The sequence below is a fragment of the Mchenga conophoros genome, linkage group LG2 (genome assembly GCF_057382185.1).
Source record: "Mchenga conophoros isolate Kocher_MC1m ecotype Shallow Benthic linkage group LG2, M_conophoros_male_GT1.1, whole genome shotgun sequence".
NCBI lineage: Eukaryota > Metazoa > Chordata > Actinopteri > Cichliformes > Cichlidae > Mchenga > Mchenga conophoros.
The window spans coordinates 37,409,962-37,433,320 of NC_140527.1; the positions used below are offsets into that span (position 1 = coordinate 37,409,962).

At 39.0% G+C, this 23,359-nt stretch overlaps 1 protein-coding gene across 5 annotated transcripts in view; it reads right to left on the reverse strand.

The window, feature by feature from the left end:
- Window positions 1–23,359, reverse strand: part of diaph2 (diaphanous-related formin 2) — a 378,094-nt gene that overhangs the window by 249,259 nt on the left and 105,476 nt on the right. For all 5 annotated transcript variants that reach the window (XM_085244737.1, XM_085244745.1, XM_085244766.1 and 2 more), the window contains exons 7-13: window positions 22,747–22,886; window positions 10,006–10,080; window positions 9,838–9,907; window positions 8,956–9,092; window positions 6,033–6,141; window positions 3,314–3,424; window positions 1,910–2,022 (exon numbers count right to left, since the gene is read on the reverse strand). In XM_085244737.1, the coding sequence (XP_085100863.1) occupies window positions 1,910–2,022; window positions 3,314–3,424; window positions 6,033–6,141; window positions 8,956–9,092; window positions 9,838–9,907; window positions 10,006–10,080; window positions 22,747–22,886 (755 nt within the window). The remainder of the gene's footprint in view (window positions 1–1,909; window positions 2,023–3,313; window positions 3,425–6,032; window positions 6,142–8,955; window positions 9,093–9,837; window positions 9,908–10,005; window positions 10,081–22,746; window positions 22,887–23,359) is intronic.

Here is a 23,359-nt window from a genome sequence, read left to right on the forward strand (position 1 = left end):
TCTCAGAAATGTGCAGAAAAAAAGTAGATTAAGGAGACTGCACTGTCAAGCTTGCAGAGATAAAAACCTGATTGCCATCCTAACACGAAGTGCAGATCTTGACAATGTATGTTAAAATATTTACAAAGAGAAACGCAGTAACTACAAAGCAATCGCGTTAAATTTGCAGCATGTTGGCACCATATGTCGTAATTTCCCTCCATCCTGCTTTCGGTACAGAAAATATCCGTTAAATGAATGTGCAGAAACTGAACTACGATCTTTATATGGCCCGGCTTGCTGTCACCCATACAAAACGATCTGCACGCACTGCAACTGGAGCAGATCAATTCTTTTAAACACTGTTTGACAGTCCGATTAATTGCTATTAATTTCAACAATGTCTGTAATTAAACTCTTATCCCATATCAAATTTTTAGAGAAGCAGGGATGGGAATACAGGCTTCTCTAAAGTATCATTTTGCCTTCCTTGCATTAGTGGAGTTTGAAGCCTGGGAGAATTACCAGGCCTGTGAGATTCAATTATAGCCTCACCACAGCAGCATTTGAGAGGACATGAGAAAGAGCTCACACTGGGAAAGTATCCAACTAGCTTCATCTATCACTAAACTGCAGACATAAACCTAATGTAAAATGCCAATCTATTCATTGGCACCTCCTCTACGCTCACTTTCTTACTCTCTGTCTCTCTTTACACTATCTCTCCAAATAATGAATAAACATGAGTGGCAGTCAAGTGTGATGTAGGCCAGTCTGTGTTGGGGTCAATCAATCACCATTCCACAGATCATTAATATTTATTAGTGGCCTGGAGTCACCTCCTCGGCACCTGGACCTGGGTCGGACACAGAGGAGACAGGCCTTTCAGGTTAATATTCATGAAACTGCTGCAAGACACATATACAGTCTTCAGGTAACAGAGGTACTACCTGTCTGTACATATATAAGAATGTGTCCGCATGCAGGCAAAGAGACAAAGGGTAGCCCTGGGCGTTGAGATTATGCTCATACCTAACAGATCAATACCAAATTGTCCTTCGAAACAAACATTGGACCTTCTCATTTGTGAACCTGCTCAAGCACATCATTAATCTCGGCGCACTTTTTCCCCCTATATCGTCTCTCCACATACACACACATTACCTCCTCCCCTAACCTACATGTGTCAACAGCAGCTGTCACTCACAGTAGCACTTTGTGCATGTACTAGGACTGTGGGATTTGGTGGAAGAAAAAGGCTGTGGGAATGAACATCTGCATAACAATGTCAGCTATTCATACATAGCCTTAGAGAAGATTTGTGAATTATTAAAAGGTTCTTGTCTGGGGTGCTTGAAGAAGTTTCCAACTTGGGACTAAATTACATATCACCTTATTAACTTCTACTGTGAGTGTTTGGAGTTAAATGGACATCCACAGAGAGCTAGAGGTCAAAATTCACCTTTCTAAATTGGAGCAGGGAAACGAGAGCAGACTGTTACTTAAACAGAAAAAAATATGATATGTTACCATTTAGGACAATATCACTTCATGGGAAATTTTAATTGTCTACTGTAAATGTTAAATGGTAAGAAAGGGAAAGAGTATTCCTATTCGATATCTCCCTCAGGAGTCTTACTAGAGTCTGACCAATGATAACAGACAAAAGACAAAAAGTGAAGTGAAGAGGAGAAGAGCTAATAAAAAAAAGAGAGGTTGGAGGTTAAGATTACGAGGTTATTTACCTAGTATACCTGGCCAGAGATGAAGCTGGATAATGTGCTCAAGCTCCTCGAATCCTTCTCTAATGAACAAAGCCATGAGGGGGCTTCAGCCTATGAAGCTTAACCAAACCCACGATATACACTCATCTCTCACTGCTAGTTCTGCAGAATCTGTATATTCTCACAGAGGGAGGACAAAAGGATATTCCATCTCTGCGCGGATGTCATCCAGGCGATGTGAGAGTTCGATCGAGTCCTCCTCCTTGTTCTCATTGAACACCCTCAGCTGGATGTCCAGCTCTTCTGTCTCTTTTAGCTCCTGCAGTGAGTTAGACATACAGTATATAGTTTAGATTAAGTTTTACCAAAGGTCATCCTGTACTGCAGATTATTATGTTGCAGACGCATTAGCATGTATGGGTTTGTGAAAATTTTACTTTTCAATTTTCACAGGCTTCCACTTTATGGTATTTATAACTTAATTTATTCTAAAAAATAATAATAATAATAAGAGAAAAAAAACTAACACCAAAATTTCATCTCCCTCTTCCAGGTGTACAGAAAACTGGGAACTGAGATGCTGTGAAATCTCACTAAGTATTCCAGACAGTACCAATTCCTGCACACCTGTTCCAGCCACAAGGGGCTACAGAGGTGCTCTTTACAAGTTCTCTATGAATCACTGGCAGTGGAATTTACAGATGGAGACAGGGCCAAATGTAACCCAATTTCTGCAGGTATCAATCACCCTGCACCGTTTTTTGGGCGCACCATCTGTCTTCAGCAAGCAACGCTGGTTCGGAGGGAGGTGCACAATGGCACAAAAAAAAGGAGGGAAGGAGAAGAGGAGGAGAGCCAAATACATGCATCAAGGACTATAAGAACAAAACAAATTGTTCTTTCTTTTTCAGTGGACTAGTTCTCTGCCAACAGCAACACTGACTCCTGAGCATAACTCATAATTAGATGAAAGAGTGTCAGTTTGAATGTCGGCATTAAAAGCGGTAAACGTGGCATTCATGAATGGCTGTACACTGAGCCTCTTTCATATCAGGGGGCAGAATTGAAGATAATTAAAGTAATGACAGTAATAATCAACAGGCACAGCTGGGATGACTTATTAACAACTGGCTTTGTGACATCTTCACCCCACTTGTGACAAATGAGAGTTTGAATGATGTGTTGGAGCTCGTTTGCCTTTCGGCTCATGCGAAGATGCGTAAGGTTGCCGATAATGATGCCTGCGTGATGAGGTGCTAGCAGTGCATAATACTTGGCACAAGCTTCTACTACTACTAATTAAATGAAAACAATAAAATGTATCCCTCTAGTATGTGTGTAATGAAAATAACTCAGTTTAACATCTCAATAATTTGGTTTGAATGCCTGAATGCTGCCTGACCACAATTACATAAAACATTCACATCCCAATTATTTGGAAGTTTAAAGTGCACGAAAAGCTATTTGGGTTGTGATGAAAAGGAAATCTTGCTTTCAGTAATTATAATAAGAGCGAGCTAAGTTGTCGTGGGAGGATTGGCAATAACGATGCAAAATTATGTTTATGACACGCATGTAAACAATGTGTTCTCTGGAGATTGCTAACTCACAGGAAGGATCTTCTTTAGGCCGCATCTTAAAAACTCGTTGCGCAAATGTATCCTGAAGTCCAGGTCGTCAGGGGAGGTGACCAGGGCATTGATCAGCTGCATGCAGGCAACCTGTGGAGCAGACAAAACAACGAAAACAAAACAAAATCAAGAGAAAAACTCAGGAGAAACTAAATATTTTACCTAAAAAAAAGTGTCATCATCAGATATGTAACTCAACTCTAAGATGCATGTTTAGTCTAAGCAGCGTAACTGCAATTTGAGGTGAATATTTGCACCTTAATATTTCCTTTCAAAATCACAGAAAAAGCACCGCGAGGATGAGGCGAGGGAAGTAAAGAGAGACAAGTCAAATGGAAAATTGCAGAAAGTAGAAAATACAACCCTGGTATGTCTATTGACTATATGTGCATTATTAATGGGTTTATTGGTAAGGAGAAATCCTCAAAGTGAGTGGTGGTGCGTGTGTGTGTGTGTGTGTGTGCTAGGTAGGTGGATGAGGCTGGCTTGGGTAACGAGGAAATTACTGATGAATTATAATGACCTGTAACGTGTTTCAGGGGAGGAAGTCGTGAATAAGATAGTTTCCCTTAGACAGACAATCGATAGCAGGCTAAAGGATTCCCACAGACAATCTAAAAACACTGCCTCCTGAAACCTTGACCCTGTGCTGTCGGTATGTATGCGTTAATAACAGCAATCGGAACAATTCTGAGTCTGTGTGGTTTCCTGTGTAAGCTTTATGATTTTTCAAGGTTAAAAAAACGCTATTTGGGTAAAAAGTTTTACCAAAATCAGTTTAACGTTTATTTCCATAAAGACCAACATTCAGTCCTGAATCAACTTTTTCCAACCTTAATACGACCTGAACACGCTTTTTATTTTCTACTCAGTGAAACAAAAGTGAAAATAACGCCACGAACCTTTGATTTTTCTGTTACTGCAGCGCTCGTAGGAGCATTACCAAATGCATTCATATTCTCTTGAAAAGTATACGTTTGTTGTAGTAAAGGATGCACTGCAGCTGACTATGTGCCACTACTGCCAGGAACCGGAGTGATGACAGACTTCTCCGTGTTTGAGAAAAGCTTGAGGGCCTCAAACTGAGAACTGTGCACTGAAACCTGACATTTTACTGTATCCACCAGAGGCCAGACACATAAAAGAAACTCCACCAAACCTTCACAGAATTTATGTGAGTGAAGAAAGTCATGGAGCTCATGAAAAATTCTTTCTCTTCTGCTGCATACAGATAGATACTTACATCAATCACCTCAAACATACCTCAGTCATGTATTGTGGAGTGGGAAGCAGTTGGGGGTAAGGGCATTATGTGCGTTACGTTTAGAGAGCTGCAGTGCTGCCAAAAGGAGGTTCCAAACATCGTAATTAAAAGTGGCACTGCCAGGACGGTTTTAAAGCTGAAAGTCAGAGTTCTTCTCCTGCTCGGCAGACAAATATACCCCGAACTGGGGTAAAACGCATTTTAATCACATTAGCGAGGTCTAGTTCTGGAGCCCATTCCAGGTTTTGGATAAAAAGTCTATTAATTTCCTCCGAACCCCCTGCATCAGCAAAGCATTTTAATTTACTTCACAATTACCAGCTTCATTTCATTAACGGCAAAATTTAACGGAAAAACAACAGTCTCCTAATAAAAGAATATCTACTTTCTCTTCTACCACCCGCCTCATCAGTTTCCTTCATGACTTTTCCTTCAAGACTTCTCAATCCCTGCAGCTAAAGTAATTTCTTAAGTAATTTCCTCCTTTTGGCTTCGCAAATACACGTTTTAAGGGGTGTTGTTATTGCTATTACAAAGTTTTCTTGTTGCTGAAGAATACTCGTGAAGTATCTGTAAAATGGAGAATTTAAATGAAGCAGCAAAAGGAATAAAAAAGAAAGACGGGAGAAAAATATAAATTAGAGATTCGACATCCTTTTTATTATTATTTTGTGATGTTTTCAAAATGAATGTGGAAATCAGCAGCGGTGAAGGAGGAGTTTGAGTAGAGCTTCTCAGCGTAATAGTTGTAGAATCAAATTGCACCTGGTTGTGGAGGTGTGTCAATGTAACTACTAAGTTTGTGTCAATGTAACTACTAAGTTTGTGTCAGTGTAACTACTAAGTTTGTGTCAGTGTAACTACTAAGTTTGTGTCAATGTAACTACTAAGTTTGTGTCAATGTAACTACTAAGTTTGTGTCAGTGTAACTACTAAGTTTGTGTCAATGTAACTACTAAGTTTGTGTCAATGTAACTACTAAGTTTGTGTCAATGTAACTACTAAGTTTGTGTCAATGTAACTACTAAGTTTGTGTCAATGTAACTACTAAGTTTGTGTCAATGTAACTACTAAGTTTGTGTCAGTGTAACTACTAAGTTTGTGTCAGTGTAACTACTAAGTTTGTGTCAATGTAACTACTAAGTTTGTGTCAGTGTAACTACTAAGTTTGTGTCAATGTAACTACTAAGTTTGTGTCAGTGTAACTACTAAGTTTGTGTCAATGTAACTACTAAGTTTGTGTCAATGTAACTACTAAGTTTGGAAGCACGAATGCAAACCTAGTGCAGCGTGTTACAGAACAACAGTGTTCTGGTTATTGTAGTTACCATTAAAACACGAAGGTCACTTTTATCCACCAAAGGTAATAAAAGGGGAATGATGAATGCATGCTGTGTGTGTGTGAATGCTTATGTGAGTGGACTTGTGTGTAACCTGGAGCTGCTGGGCCTCATGGTTCTCCAGTCCTTCCACAATTGGAGCAAATCTCTCTTTATTGTTCCTTTCTGCAGCAATTGTCATAGCAGCCAGAATCTTATCCAAGCTGGTAGAAAACAGAGAACGGGCAAACACAAAAGTCAACAAACACTTTTATCACATCGCTACCAGGACATTTACTCACAGTTTTCACCTCAGGCATCATGTATCTTATTTTCCCTTGTGTGTTGGCATGAACATTTACTCAGCCCATCTTTGGTCAATCTGACAAATTCTACCGCTTTCAATCCCTTTGTATACAATTTAGTCCTTTATTGTTGCAGTGTCCAATTTTAACTGTTACTAAGGCGATGGCAGACAAAAACAGGGTTTTCCTGCAAATGTGTTTAGTCGTCAAAGCAGCTGTGGAATCGTGTATTTGGCTGAAGGAGATGGGGTCCAAATTATTGCAGGGAGAGCCAGACTAGTGCTCAAACACTCAAATACACCTATTGAGAAGGTAAGCAAATTAGAGCACTTGCAAAGGCTCAAGGCAGCTCAACTAAATAGAGTGTTGGACAATTTTAGCCTCTAAATTCTGAATAAAGTAAGCTGCACATAACCACACCCACACAAACAGGGCTGCAATAAGAGTAAATTCATGTCTTATGAGCGGTTACATGAAGAGTTATTCACAACATGTGTACCCAATAATTGGCAGCGAGTGGCCCCTGTCACTGCAGAGCCATCGTTGCCATGGCATGCAGAGCTCAGCCTACTGTCATGGAAGTCAGGGAATAAATGCTATAGTATTAGCATTGTAAGTAAACAGTCACACTATACAAATGAATGCATGTTTATGTATGTACAAACATGTGCCAAATAAACTTGCAATTTTGACTTTTCTTAATTTGGAATAACCAGAAGGAAATCTGTGAGTGAGGAAGACCATGTGCTTGACCGACGAGACTGTATGTGCAGACTGAGCCTGACAAACAGATAAATAGAAGGATGATTCTTTGTGATAGAGGTTACAAAGTCAGACAAACGCGGGGAGCTGCATACTGAATAACTTTAAAGCCAGTTCAGACGACGCTTCAAAACAGGCAAGATAGATCTGCTTAACTCGCTGTGTTCCCTTTTGATGCTGTCAGCTAAAGTGGGTGTTGAACATGAGCCAGCGTCACAATGTCGGTTGAGGAGGAAGTTTCTGAGCTAAAAAAGTGACACCTCAGCTCTTTTGGCTGTCATTTCTACAAGATACGGGCATTTTAATGCAAGGCTATGATCACGGCGACGATCTTCATGTTTACTTCAACATTTTCTTGAATGCTTTGACTGACACAGATGAGACAGACAGAGAGAGGGAGGTCTGTCCTATCTATATAGCCAGTATCTGCTTAAAATAGTAGTTGTGTATGAGTGCGTATGCATGCAGTCTCTGTGTAAAGAAGGGACTGAAGAGAACATGGATCTATCTGAAAAATCATTATTATATAAAATCAAGCTCGCTCTGGGAATGATGTGCATTGCTAAAATGTTCAGTCAAACTAATTGTGACTGATTGTCTGTATTTTGACTATGTGAAACTCAGTACCCCAGTACTGCTAATAGTGATAACCTGCTAATATAGAGGGCAGCTCTGCTACTCATTCTAGCCTTGACAATGTAAAGACCCAAATGTAATCCCTTGTTACTCTAATTACTAGAATTAATGATGGTAGGATTCATTAACAGTGCCCCCCCAATCCCTAAAGTGTCCAGGTTTGCACATCCTGGCTCAGGAGGACTGTTTACTAGAAAAATGGGAGAGTAGTCATTATTGTCTTAGTGTTCTGACCCATGCCTCACCTTTCATGACAAAACAAAATGTCTCACATCTATTTGCTATTTATAGAAGTAAAAATGTTCTTTTTTATTACAAACAGTACATATAGTTATAATTATTTCTTGTCTGACAATTACATTATAGTAAACACATGTTTAAGTGGCATCTTTAGAAGCTGATACAGGGCAAAAAATCTAAACAAAGAAAATTAAGAAATAAGAAAAAATTACCTGGATTAAAAACAAAAACATATGCAGTCATAACTGAGGCCTATCTGAGTTGTCAGAGATAGCAGACACATTCCTGAACTCAGCTTCTCCAACAGAATTTGTGGGTTTGTTTGTTTCCAGCACTGCATACAGACTGACTTTGAAGTGCCATTGTTATTCTAGTCTGGCCCTCTGGGAAACAATAAAAAACACTCCCCTAAATCCAATTTATACGCTGTCAGCCTGGTTGTGTCTGCAGCAAGCTACACTGAGAAGTTCACCACATTAAACAGACTAAACTGCATCATCTGAGCATGTGATCCAAGAGATTTCTACACCGACTAAGGTCACCTGTAAATGCAGTGGCAACTCATAGCGGGTAAACACACAAGCATGGGGTGCAATCTCTGTATGACTACATGCCACCCAGTGAGAGAAGATTGAAGCGACAGTAATATTATAGGGATGTCCTGCACTCTTCCCTCTATTTCAGAAACAGGGATTTGTATACACAAAGCAGTGATGGGTCATGTCTTTCATTGTTTTTCTTTGTTTTTCCATCAGTCAATCATTTATTTCTATATCAGCTGCAATTTATTGAAAAATATATAGAAAACCTGAGAAATATGTGATCCTATCAACACTTAAAATCCCCATAGGAGATAGGATAGGCAAAAGTACGGTAGCAACTTCAAAGGTCAATTCATCCACATGACCCAAAGTAAAGACCACAAATAAGAATTTTATTCAAATTAAACCTTATTTAAAATCTTTAAACCTGCAAAAAACCAAAGCTCCCAATTTAACGCACTGAGACAGAACTTATTGTGTCTGCAGACATGGGTGGTTGGACTTTGATAGACTACCTACGCATGTGAACGTGATGTCTCTGAATGGAACTTACATGTTTTCCTCTCCGATGATGCAGCAAGCGGAGAGGATTTTGACAATCTCTGTCATCATGCTGGTCTGTTTGGGGTCAATCGCTCGAGCCAACAACGACAAACTCCGCTCATCTCCCAAGATCCTTTGCAGTCCATACTACGGGCACAAAAGAAGACAGGAGAGGATATAGAAAAAAGTCCACTGGGTATAAATTAATGAGAACATTAGCATTCATAGAGAACTTTCACTTCAAGTAAAAAACTGAAAAAAAATCTCCAATCTACGTAAGTTATAGTTGGCCTTAATTTTCTTATAAGGAGGGGACAACGAGGCCGAGGGAGAAAATAGAGAGGATGATGAATTAATTTAATTCAGGACAGGACTATAGGGACAAATACTTATAGTCGCATGTACCTTGTAGTCTCCCCACAACTGAAAGAATGGGTAGAGATGACCACATGTGGGGATTAACTCTAAGAGAAGCAATATCAACAGTTCATCTATGCTTGAAATGTGTGCCACTTTTGAGAAATGAGCCAGACTACCCAAAAAAGGATAATTAAAAGATCTGAGACTGTGGGCTTGAAATGGTAAAATTAGCTTTACGCTCCCATTATCCCAGGCTTGTCGGAGTTCAGATTCAAATAAGGTTTGGAATCTTGGCCTCTTGAGATATTTATAAAATGTTTAATGTAAGTGAGCTAAGAGTTTGCTCTCTCGTGCTTTTTATTTTTTTGTAAAATAAATTCACTGTTCAGCTGGTGAACATTTCAGGCCTGTGTACTCGCTTAGATTTTTCCGTTTGCGTCAGAGCAATATCACTTCATACCGACACGAAAAGAGATTTTTATGTGGGTGATCAGTTGTGTGGATGGCCTTATGTCTGTTGAATCATACAGACCTTATTGTTCATGAAAGCCTTCAAACACTGGATAAGTTTATGCTGGTTGCGTTTATCAATGGGCTCTTGCCTGGAAAAAAGAAAAAGAAAAGACAGATTTTATGTATTGCGATTGAATGAAAAGCACATTGTGCAAAAACTCAACAACAAATATATGAGGTGACTCACTGTTTCTTGTCCAGCAGCTTCTCCAGTGCCTCCAGAAGAAGTCCGAGACCCTCATGGCCAAAGTTATTAACCCAACTGTAAATAAAACACATAGACAAAAAAAACTGGTCACACGATACTCGTTCTAAATTGTTATTGCCATGCTGGTTTGCTGTCAGCCACGCTGATTCACAGAAAGAAGCAAGCACAAACAACAATATTGCATTAACCTCAGAGGAAATGAGTCACTCAGAGTAATATCAGAGGTTTAACACTTAACTCGATAAATTGACTGTTGCAGTGATTTTTAATTCCTAACAGAAAGTGCTGCAAATCAAAAACCCTCCTGCCCTCTCTCTGACACTGAATACAGTCTGAATCAGTTTACATTTAAACTATACCCATTTACAAGCAAATGAACACCCATCCATCTTAACTAGTGTCCCCATTGCCAAGCAGTTTGTATCCAGAACCACCCCCCCTCTGAGCTACAACGTTACTGTGCCAAAAGATTAAGCAATGCAAGAAGATAACATTGTAATCGATAATGGATCGCGGGAGATAACTGGCTATAAACCTCAGCGTATCAGGAGACAGCAAATGATCCAGTGCAGATGAGCCCGTTTGTCTAAGCCAGCGGAAGAGAGAAGCAGGAGGAGGCTGGGAGGGACTGTGTGGTCACAGCGAGATTATATCATTAGCATTACTTGTTTTTGGGCCTCCAACTGTCAATAATGTAAAATATATGGGGCAATTTTATGACATTAACGGGGCATAAGTCAACGATTTATCCCACCTTTTTGACAATGATTTGAAATAATAATGGTTTCAGTATTAAAGCCATTTGTATTGACTCAGTGAGTCGGAAGAGACCCTCAATTAGGGATGAGATGCATTAGCCTAAGGCAACTAGCAAAGTTGAGGTGAGGTATTTCTTTGATCTGTGACTAAATTAGCACGCACAACAAACCCTACCTACCATTACTCACATTTCATTACCAGACAAGCAGCGCCAGTTTATAAGTTATTAATATTTACTGTGGTATGTAATGATGATCTGTTTTCTTAATAAAAACAAAACACATTATAATGTTTAGAAATGTCTGTTTACCAAGAGCCTTCCAATTTGAATGTTTTTTTCCAGCATGTACTTTGCACATGCTGGAAGCCATAAAAGAAAAGAAAGACCAAATTGGCTCAGTTTACTGCAGAATAACAATGAAGCTGTATGTATATGTGATACAGAGGAGGTAGAAGTTAATGAAAGGCTGCGACAACGCGGAGGGAAAGGAGGCGACATGGCTCAAGAATCACAATTCACTAAGTCCACAGTCTTTGTTTATGCTCCTTAGTAATGATGCTAATGTCAGTCTTCGGAGAGCAGGAAATTGGACCAATATTTGTGAACAGAAATTTGTTCATTACACAGTGTAACTGTAATATGGGATTGTAGGACGCTATGAGACATCTCCGAGAACACTGCAGACAAAAACAAAAAAAATACTATGTCCTCTGCCATAAGGAGGTTTTTACATAATTACAATTTCATGCTTTGCAATCATGTTCGTTATCACAGTAAACAAGGTGTAAATGTGTAATATGACGACTCTGTTTTGCTGTCTGCAGAGCATGATTCCTTCCACCTTCAAAGGAGTGTGTGTTTACACGTTAAGTACATTTTAGCAATGCTACTGTTATTTATAGTGGCTGATTTTTTTTACCTATTAATTTACAAATTAACACTCCGTGCTCGCAATCTAGACAATGTGCTTGTTGAAAGGGTTATGCCACTTCTGTACTTTCAAACTGTGCAACTATAATTCCAATTAAACTATGAGACTGAGTGTTTTGTTTGTTTTGATAGTGTTCGTTCTCTCTTTGCTTTTTTTTTTTCAGTTTGAAATGCAAATCATAAACCCCCTTCAGTAAATATATAAATTGTCGTTTATTAAAGGGTAATTCAAAAGGAAGATAAAACTTCATTTTTGATGAAAAAAATGCTTGGATAGGAACATCATCAGGTTTATAGTCGTGTTTTACGAAAAAGAGGAAAAAGGGAGCCTCCTGTTAAATGCACTACATGGACAAAAATATCAGGACGCATGTCTTAATCCTAAGTGTTTCACTCCTATTGCTACAGGTGAATAAAATCAAGCACCTAGCCATGTAGTCTGCCATTTGTCACTCACAAGGTCACTCAGAAAAGTTCAGTGAATTTAAGCATGGCACTATATGTACTCCTCCTAGATATTATTGCAAATCACATCAACTGCATGAAGTTACAGAGCAGATACTGAGGCGAAGAGCACCTGCAGCACAGTTCATAGTGCAAAATAGCTTCTAATGCTCTGCATTTCTTTATATCTTGCTGTCAAATTGAGAATAAGTGCAGCAAACAAACATATAAACTCAGGGACAGCAGAGTTTGGACAATTCTGATAAGTTTGAAAGTCATTAGTTGATGTGGACATCTTTATTCTTCAGCACGGTCTGTAAGCTTTCTTGTGATTTCTTTAAATAGTTTTTGAGGCTTCTTGAAGAACATTCAAAACTCTTCTTTGGATAAGCTTTTAATGTCCTTCTAGTTGTCGTGAAATTTGGTGCACTTTCGTGACGTATCATCACGAAAAACCAAACAAATTCAAAAACAGCTTTATGGGAGAAAACTAGCCTTACTATGAGATTTACAAATGCATTCTTTTAGCAGGCAAGCTGTACTAATTAAAGGAGAATTCAACTTGTAAAATAAGCAAGAGACGTTTGCTGCATGTTTGCCTTTCTGTATGACTGCTGGACTGAATCAGAATAGGCAGAAAAGAAGAGAAACTGCGATTGTCTGTGCCCTAAATTTTTCTTCAAAATGTGCGTCTTGCTGAAGGTTGCAACATAATGCAGTCCCCTAAAGGTTTCTAAGGCACTAAATGTTTTTCAGTCCTCCCTACATCCCAGACTGTCTATCATTTTCTGTCCCCTCACGTATACCCTTAGGTCCTCTACAGGTTGCCTTCCAAATGTCCCCAAAGTTACCACTAAGAAAATGAGAGATGGTACTTTTAGAGTGTTTGTCCTCAGGCTATGAAATGGCCCCTTTCTGTTCATCAGAGAACTTACCTGAATGGACAGCATACTATTACAGCAACTAAAACAAATAACCCTACTTTTCCCACTATGGTGCGGTAATAATAAAGTAATAACAATGATGCCAGCCTCTGTAACAGATCTACATTGTTGTTTTTTAAATACAAAATACTTCCATAGTTAGTAAGCAGAGCAACAAAACGTGTGCTGCGGATGTGGCCATAGGCTCTTGTTTGGTCAAATGTAAAGTACCTTAACGCAGAAACAACATGAGATGAGATCCTTTCCTTATCACTTTCTTCACCTAATGTGGGAATACATCTAAAAATTTCATTAACTTGGGGGAGAACTTGTTCATCTAATATTGATGGCTATAATCCTCTAGTTAAGTGCCACCAAATTGTGTTACTTTCTGCAATCATGTATATTCCCCAGGCAAAATGAAAAATTCATGGTTGGTCTTAGGGAAGCAATTTCTTATTTTATATTTTGTGGGGTTTTTTTTGTTTTTTTCTTTTGAAGGGGAGGGGCTCTGCTAGCTTGATGCAATTATGTTGCAGTTATGTTAACTGCGAGAAAATGTATGCAGTGAAATTCTCACAGCTTATCTAACAAACAAGAGTTCAGAATGAACTACATTTTACTAACAAGATGTTTGTTCAATGAAGATTTCAGGTCCATAAAGTCTCAACTAGATTGTAGATTTTTCTCAGCACTGCAGTAAAAAGAGCAGTTATGTTATAACATGTACTAATGTCATGGGTTACATATGTTATATGCATGCAACCAATGTCTATGCCTCTTATATTTGGTTCTGCAGCTTGATTGAAGTGTAAAATTGTTTCTGTTATTATATTTACTATATTTCATACTAAAAAAGAGTGATTCCTTTACAAATTAATAGTATTTAGATGGAAAGATATGCTGCAACTTATTTTTTAGCCTACACTTTTGTATGTTATTAAAACAAACTCAGAGCAAAGATCATGGAAAAGAGAATAAAGTTTTACAAGTACATCGCCAGGGAAGCGTTACTACATAAAGAGAAGATTACTTGCACATCACCAGCCACACTAAGTGACTCAGCATTGGAAGAAGCAGCGAGAGGGAGACACTGTCCCACCTTGTTTGTCTGATCACTGGTCTTGTGTTTGGATAGACTGTGTGTGTATTGATTTCAGTTTATAGACCAGCTTTATTATTTTATCAGAGCTTGGTGAAGGGTTATGTTACTGAAAGCTTCTGTGTCTGTAAAGTATCTTTCATATTACATTACAGGGCCGAGGCATACAACTGTTCCTCCTTGGGACTACTGACCTATTCACCACTACAGAATCGGGACTTAGGGCCAAGGTGCAACACATAGGCCTGAAAAATAAATCTTGAAACCAAGCACCACCAGCGTCTGTTTAGTGATTTGGCATGCCAAACATGGGGGTACATTACACTGTGATCAATATAAAAGCCACCCTAAATGCCTATAAAGCACAGTGCATATCAGATGACAGAAATTAAATATGAACATTATCTTTCTGTTCCTTACATCTTTAAGCAAAATGCTTTCTACAAATAACTATTAAAAGCAGCAACATTTGTCTCTGCTTTTCCATCGTATCACAGTTTGATGGATTTCGTGGTTTGTCCTTCCACTCTACCTCCCTTTGGTGGGTACTTACCACTTATGACTGGGACTACCCGGCCTCGATGCTTGGAGATTCTCCAATACAACCGTCTTCTTGCACATTGTGTTGACTGTTCTCAAAGCTGACTGTCGATGAGTGTTCTCAGATCTTAGCACGCACTATGTGATAATCAATGCTTCATTTCTTTTGGCTCTGGTTTTGACTCATTAGTCTAGACGTAAAGTATTGCTACTGGACCAACATAGAGTTAAACACAGCAACTAGCACTCTCATCCCCAGAGCCACATTATTAGCTTGCCTACAAACGCCATACATTATTTGCACACACTTTGAAGTTTCTATAATATATTACTGTGGATAGACTGATGAATTAATTCAACACCAGGCTGTAGCCAGCAAGTATCAATGACAAAAACATTTGTTTTAATCCTGTAAAATAATTCTTAAACTCCTACACCCTGTTTCTAATGCTGTTTGATCCTTAGCCACAGAAACCTTTACTTCACACAGAACTGAGTTAAATATTTAGGAGACTGTAGATGAGCACTGGGGGAGGGGGTGGGCAAGGTGAACTATCAAGAGATTGAAATACATATTGAAGTATTATGGACACTGTGTGCATCCAGCATCTGGCATTTATACATACAAAGTGAGTCAAAATCATTGACCTGTGCTGAACCTGACAGAGAACAGCAAGCAGGCAGGATGTTTCAGAGCACAGCTAACATGCACCTTTCCCATCCGTGCTGCCACTTTGCTCGGCAGTCTTCATAATATCTTTGGTCTCCAACTCCGGCTGGCTATAGCAGCGGTCTCCAACCTTTTTTGCGCCACGGACCGGTTTATGCCCGACAATATTTTCATGGACCGGCCTTTAAGGTGTCGCGGATAAACACAACAAAATAAAACTAGTACCGGTACCGAAAAAAAGAAGATTTATTCACAACACACGTGAAAAGACCCAGGAAAACCGAGTAAACGATAAAAACGATAACAAAATAACGCTGGAAACCGATAAAAACCCTGAAAACCAGACATTTCACACCTGAGCCTCAACTCTCGCGGCCCGGTACCAAACGACTCACGGACCGGTCCGAGGCCCGGGGGTTGGGGACCGCTGGGCTATAGCAACTCTTAAATATAATGCATCACAGCACAGAACATGTTACGATTGTGTGTACCATATGAATAAACTGTTTCATAAAGTATATTCCTTGCAACCAATTTTTCATTGGTTTTATTGAATTAGAGCAGAAGAACTGTCCACAGAGTCATCTGCAGCGGTGCTGTTATTTCATAGTGCTACAAAGCCACGTAATACAGTCTGAGGACAATATACCTGGTGTCAGCACTCCACAGATGTAATTTCTGGCATAGTCAAGGAAGCGCAGGAACAAGAACCGTGCAGTACTCAAAGGGAGCACTTTGCACTTGTAATGGTATTCAAGTCTCAGCTTGATACTGAAACATGGCTTTAACAAAGACTAAAGATGTACCACACAGGTGAATGTAGAACTGAAAGTATCGTGCGTGTGTGTGAACATGAAAGGAGTGTGAGGTTGGAGAGTGGAGGTCTCCATCAGAGAGCTGACAGACAGCACACCATGCTCCCTAGATACTTTGAAATGACTCCCCACGGAGAGCAAAACACTCTTGAAATTTCTAATTATCCCCAGAACAACACCAAGAATACCTACACACCAACATAGCATCACTGCAACCTGAAGGTATACAGAAACCAGTATTACTGCTAAAACACTGCTGGACACAGTCTTTTTTCTCAATTTAATTGCGTGGTATTGTGTAAAGCTGCGTTTATTGAGGAAGATTAAAGAATGGACCATTAGGTTTGACGCAATGTATCAACACATTCCTCAGGCTCCTGTAAAGATCTTTCAAGTTGAAGGAAATGCAATGGCAAGCACTTCCCTGGAAGAACTAATTCTATTTTCAAAGTCATTAAGTTGCCATTTTGTTCAAGCTTTTGTTGCTGCCACCTTTTAGAGGAGATGTAATTGCAGTATCAGTGTTCACCTTTGAGAACATGTTCACCAGAATTTGTGCCAGTATTTAATATCTGCAGACAACTAGTGAAACATTAGGACGGCTCTGCAGCTCTACTAAATTCTGCGGCAGAAAGGATTGCCTTTGTAGGTCACATAAGGTGATAAATCCTTTTATTCATAAGCATAAAGGAAAGTGTGTCACTATGAGAGTTTTCCACAGATTTGACATAAGTTCTTAGGATGTTTGTTTACAAGGTCAAATATGAAACAGGTGTTATTTATTTCTTTTAATACTTTCCACTTAACTATACCACAATTTTATATATCGCATTATATCAAAAAGAATAACATGAACCGTAACCTATGAATAATGACTAAGAGCGAAGAACAATAATTATAGATTTATAGTCAGTTATTTCCTATATCTACCAGCTATTTTCGATACTGCAGCAAATAGTTTCCAACGAAATCAATATAAAATTCAAATCAGATATGTCTGAATTATGTATGCATGCTTTGGGGCTGTAACAGATATGGCTATCTTGGAGGTTAACAGATGGTGTCATAAAATGAAATAGGCATCACTCTTAAAATGCACGCAGACACTGAGGACATTTATGTCTCCAAAATCATTTTCATTGCCTGTGAAGAAGAAGGGCAAACATCAACTTTGAAGTCAGCCGCAAGGGTACAAACTAGTTCACTTGCTCATTTCTCACTCCTTCTCACGTCCACTGAGAGGACAGTGTCATAACATCGGTGCCAAATTTAACAGTCAAATAAAACTCTGACTGTTCTAAGTGATTTATGCTCGTACTATTGTCAAAGTAAAAAGCAAAAATGCATTCTCTAATGAAATAAATTATTCTGAAACAACAGAAGGCCACAGTGCGTTTTACCTTCAGGTTTCTACTAAACACTTATGTCATTTGCAGTTTTATTCCTCCTTGATGAGTAAACTTTTCGGAGAACCTGAGGGTGACTGAGCGTGGTCGACTCTCACTGCCAAGAAAATGACCACTCTGGAAAATTTTTACTAAAGGAAGATGATAAAACTAGATCATCACGGCAGAGAATTAAATTGCTATTTTTCTATTATTCCACAAAGTTGGATGGAAAGAAATAATGCTTAATCCGCAAAGTTCAGAGTCTGTCTCATGTCCCGAGCTAACTCATCTCCCTGAACTTAAGCAGGGACAGCTGTTTTTTCTGCTACGTTTAAAAAAAAAATCAAATTGACAAGAAGTCTGATTAAGCTTACAAAAGACTATCGAGGATAACAAAGTGGATACAGAGGATTAATTATGGATGATTCACTGCCATATTTCCACATCAAAAATGACAAGAGTTGAAACAGTTATTCATCTCTGTGAAGAATCTATGTCTGACAGAGCTATCTCATTGATGTCTACTGTGTCTGAATTCTCACACAAGAATCATTCATCAGTGCAGTGCTGTGTTAACTCATAGCAGTCTTATCGAGGGCCACTATTCACACTTTGTACTTGTGCCAGACGAGATTTCAGGCCTACGCTGTCGAGGGGGGATACACAACCTGTGAGCTGTTTAGATGCTCACATTTGTTTCAATAGCCACAACAGCAGAAGGACAGATGGATATGCTTCTGGGTGCTGGCGTTAATTGGCCGTTGTACATGAAGCAAACAGAAAAGGCCGAGGGAGTAAGACTCAGGCATATAGAGTCCCAGTTAGTGCTATTACATTTAAACTTTTATGCCAAGGGAGCAGCTTTTTTGACACCTTATAATTGACTTTGTGTGAGTTTTTGCCAGAAATGTAAAATGTAAACAAGCTCAAGTATATTGATATATTTTTGCAGGTGAAATTTGACAAAATGTTTCAAAATATATATGAAATAGTAGACATAGATTAAGCAGTAATGTTTAATGGTTTTTGACCATAAAGTATATGCAGAGCACCGAGATGTCCTTGGCAGAGATGTCAGTGTTTCTTAGTGTGTTGTTCATTGCTTAATCATGCTGGGCAGTAGGACAGACAGCCAACAGGATGAGCAACTTTATGTCAGCAGGCATTGCAACTCCCCAGCCCATAAAAAGCCCATTACTACCGTTCCATGCAACCACAAGCATTCACCAGGGAAAAGCTGGTGAAACTGATTCAGACTCAAAAACACCCAGTGTGGCAGAGCAGCAAGATCATCACAACAACCCACACCCTGAGTATACAGACACAGAGAGAAGCTCTAGTGTCAGCAAATGTCTCCCGCCTCCACAAAAAGAGCCCGCAAGAAAATGCTCTAGATCAAATGTTCGACTTGTACCGTGAAGATTTCACATAATGAAAAGTTAGGAGCCCGGTTCAATTTTGGTTACATATGTCTTAGGGATCTGAGGGCCAGCAGATCTAATATGGAGGTAGCTGTAGGGATTCAGCAAAGTCACAGTGTAATGCCGAAGGCAAGACTGAGAGAAGTAAAAAGCCTGGACAGTGAAAATGTGCTTTTGTGCTGATAACCACTTAAACCCCTCTCCTCTTTTCTATTTAAAAGTATATTAATAGAGCAGCAGTTAGGATTAGGTCATGAACACTGAAACTACCAGATGCAAAAAATCTAAACATATGAAAGAAGACTGTACTGGCAAATTTTAAAAAAGTGTCAGTCGACTGCTATATTAATAATGTAGAACTATCTCAATCATATCAATGTCTCCGCATGTGGTAAAGCAGACAAAGAAGCAGTGACATGAGTGGGAAAAGTTGGGTTGAAACGCAGCAGGATTTCTTTCCTCTCTAAATGAGAAAATAACGGGGTGGTAATTTTCTGTAAGTTGGCATCTCTCTTCACATCAGTGGATTACGAAATTAATGAAAAGTGGCTAGTCAATCTGACATTTCTAAATTAAGAAGCAAGTATCCAAATGACAAAATTAAAAGGGGGAGAATGAAGTAGAGGATAAATAATTAGCTGGGGAAATTTTGACAGAAAGAGAAGTGGAAAACATGGCAGTTGAAGAAAAAGAGAGTGGAAACAGAGAAGGCACTGGATGCTCCAGGCAATGCCATCTGTGGGTGGATCTGCAAAGGCTGCATGCCACACACCTGTGTGGGACTGCCTGGGAGATAAGGCCCTCAGCACAATGGCCCTGTGGCCACCTGTGCTGCCAAACAGGTGCGCAGCCTAGCCAATTAAACTATTAGACAAACACAGGCCTCTGGGAGCAAATTAGCAGCCTCCCCAAACATCAGAGGAAAAACAAAAAGCAATAGTAAGCACTGACAGTGAAGAACAACTACACTTTGATGGGGAGACTTCTATCTCGTTTTTGCATTTGTATTTATGTTAAAAGAAACAAAGTTTGGGTCGGTTTGTTGTCATTTAAAATGATCATTTATCTGTCATAAATGCAAAATGACGTTTGAAATTTACAGGAAGTAAGTAAGGAGACAGACTGGGAGGCATTTGCCTCACAGAAAGTCTTTTTGTTTCTTTATTTTTCAGTTTCTTATACACCAATATTTGCTTTAAGTTCGTCAATGATTGGTGACATGCCATTGACAATGATGAATTAATTACTTTTAATTGCGGTATCAATCCCTACACTGAAACAGCTCATGTTCCTCTCATGTTCAAAACATTCAAAGATTAAACTATTAGCAGATGATTTAAGTAATTATAAAAGGCTCAAATATGTTATTGAGGCTACGTTATCTCAAATGACAACAAAAAACACCATAAAAATTACCTAGTTGGTCACCAGTTGTTTTTATTTCGAGCCTTCTTAAAAAAAAGGGCTAATATCAAACGTTCTCCTCATTTTCATTTTGGCTCCTTTATGGTTATCAGCACGCTTGCTTGCCCAGAGCTCAGGATCAGAGGAGGAGATGCTGCACCATTGATGTTTGAGATCACAACGCTGAGTACAACACTGAGTATGGGCTGGATAAGTGGGATCTGCCACAACCAATTTAGTGGTTGTGGGAGCTCTTAATTCATATTTATATTTGAGAGGTACAAAAAAGAAGCAAATCTAAACAACAAAAAAAAGCTTTTTCTATCAGGCATGGCCTAAATACTGACATGCACTCCCTACTTTGGGCGTAAAAGATGCTAAAAAGATGCAAACATTGAAGACGTCGAGGCAGATGGATGCCTGTGGAACAAATGGTGACCATTTCAAAAACACAACAACACAGTTTGCTTTTAAATGCGAAAAGATAATCTGGATTGTTGACACTTTCCCAGAGTTTTTGTGAAGCAATACATTTTTGTTGTATTCCTTTCTGTTTGTACTGTTTAGTTGTACTGTGAAGTACAAGTACCATATATAAATAACAGTTAAATAATTTATTAAAATACACATATTTAAAAGCAGTCAAGTGCATCATTATTCTGAGGTGCAACTAAAAATCAAGCATGAACAGACTTCATGGTTATTTCCATTATATGCTAACATACAATCAAACTATACCAAAGGTTACATTAACATAGTGTGAGTGAAATGCAGAGTTCCTGTGTGTTGTGATCCATAACAATTAAGTACATATTAATTAGAGGAAACCTTATTCATGCTTCAAGAGTAAAATAATAAGAGCTGTAAAGACAGGCAGGGGACAACACTTGCACAGTCCTGCCCAGAATCACCATCCAAAGATGGGTCCCTGGGTAGGTCTAGTCATCCGTGGGAGGCAAGTTTTTCATAAAGCACGGGTCACTCATAAGCTGGTCAAAGGTTCAGCCGTTTTAAAAACACCCACAGGGCAAGCCTGGCCTCAGTTAGAACCCCTAGGCACCAGTTGGCCTTTCTAAGTGGAAAGGCTGACTCCCTACAGCTTGCTGCAGATTTCGGGCAGCGACTCCACAGAATGCAATCACTCTAGGGATAATTACTTAGCTATTAATTCATGTCGTTACATATTATATAAGGACTTGCATTTGTTTTAAGCTCAAACGGTTATATGTTAGTACATGACAGTGTGCATGTGTCACATAATCATTTTAGCCACCTGAATATTCTTGTGCTTAAAAATTCAAATGCATTTCAGGTGAATTCTTTAATCTCACAAGTTTGATGTGGAAGAAGAGAATTGCTGTCAATGTGTCCATTTCTGTATATAACTGGCTGTATTGAGCAGCTGTTGTGCACAATTTGAGCAATAGCATGTAACTATATTGCCTTTGCTTTCAAACTGGTTAATGCAGGGATGGAGCAGTAATGCCAGTAGTAGCACACAGATTAGATAAAAGCTCCTCTGAGGCTATGCTGCCAGGTCTGTTCTCTGTATGCAGGGTCAACATAAAAATGCTTCCACTTATACAGTGACCATTTACTTGCACCACTCATTGATTCACATTAGGAAACGGCTCCTGAACAGTGGGATGATAAATAATTTAGGCAATCTGCTGTCACTAAGCCTAAGTGTGTATTGCACCAGTGAGACTAAATTATGATTGAAGATCTCGTTTACAGGAGAGATGGTAGAATTCAGTTACCTACTATAGAAATGGCTAGGGGGGAAAGCCTTGTAACAAATGACCCAAAAGAAAAGCAAACAAGTGATACAGGTTCACACAGGATTAAAGAAAAAGTCCCCTTTTATGTTTGTTTTTGTTTGCTAAGAAGCAATTATTATAGCCAGATGTGCTCATTAGCAAAAGCTTGCTTTTTGAGATCAAAATCAGGAGTTTCCAATAACGAAACAAACTGGACTACAAATGCACAGACTGTGTGGGAAAATACAGGAAGTAAAATAGAAAGAACAGAAGAATAAGATCTTAAAAACCACACGATGAATGAACTACATGAGTTAAAATGATGCTTTTAAAGATCTATATGTTTTTTTTAGATAAGGACTAGAGGGAAAACTGTGGAGTAATGTGTGGGGACAGTAGTAGCTAAAATCATCAGAACAGCAATCCTTCACAGCAAAAATGTGTTTCCAATAATAAAAACTCTTTTAGAAATGTTTTTTGTGGGGGTGGGGTTCCTTATCATTCAGATTTTTGCCCGGGAACAAGACAGTTGGCAGAATGTGACAAAAGCTTCATTTACTAACCTGACGGGGTTACTAGTGAGAGACACTCGGAGGGATTCCAGGCAATTGAGCAGCTTTTCTTCTGTGATGCCAGAACGCAGTTCATGGACGTATTCTTGGGAAGAAAGGGTACACTCATGCTTACTGTTCCTCAGTCCACCCTGCAAACAAAGTATCAGTGGGACAGTTATTAGAGATCAGCAGACCATACTATAACTCAACTTTTGGAACAATATCTCCCTAAATACACAGAAGCGAATGAAAAACTGCAGGTGAATAAAACAAAAAGAAGAATTTGTTGGTGTTAAATAAAAATCCCTTTTATCAGTGTGTTGTATGTAGTAATATGAGTGTGTGGGCTTTTTTTTTAACTTTTTACTTTTTCACATTAAAATCTCTTTTCATCTTTTTATTACATGATAATTATAATAATAACATTTGGCTCGGACATCTATGTTTTAGAAGAAGGAGAAGCTGCACCAGCCACTTTCCCTTTCCTAGTCAGCCAAGACTCTAATGATGGACTGTACTGACAGAGAGCCAAAAACAGGCTGCACATGCTCTCTGCAGCCACTCCTGCTTGAAGTAAATGGATTCTTGTGTTTAATCTCCACAGGGATCTGTTGCTACACTG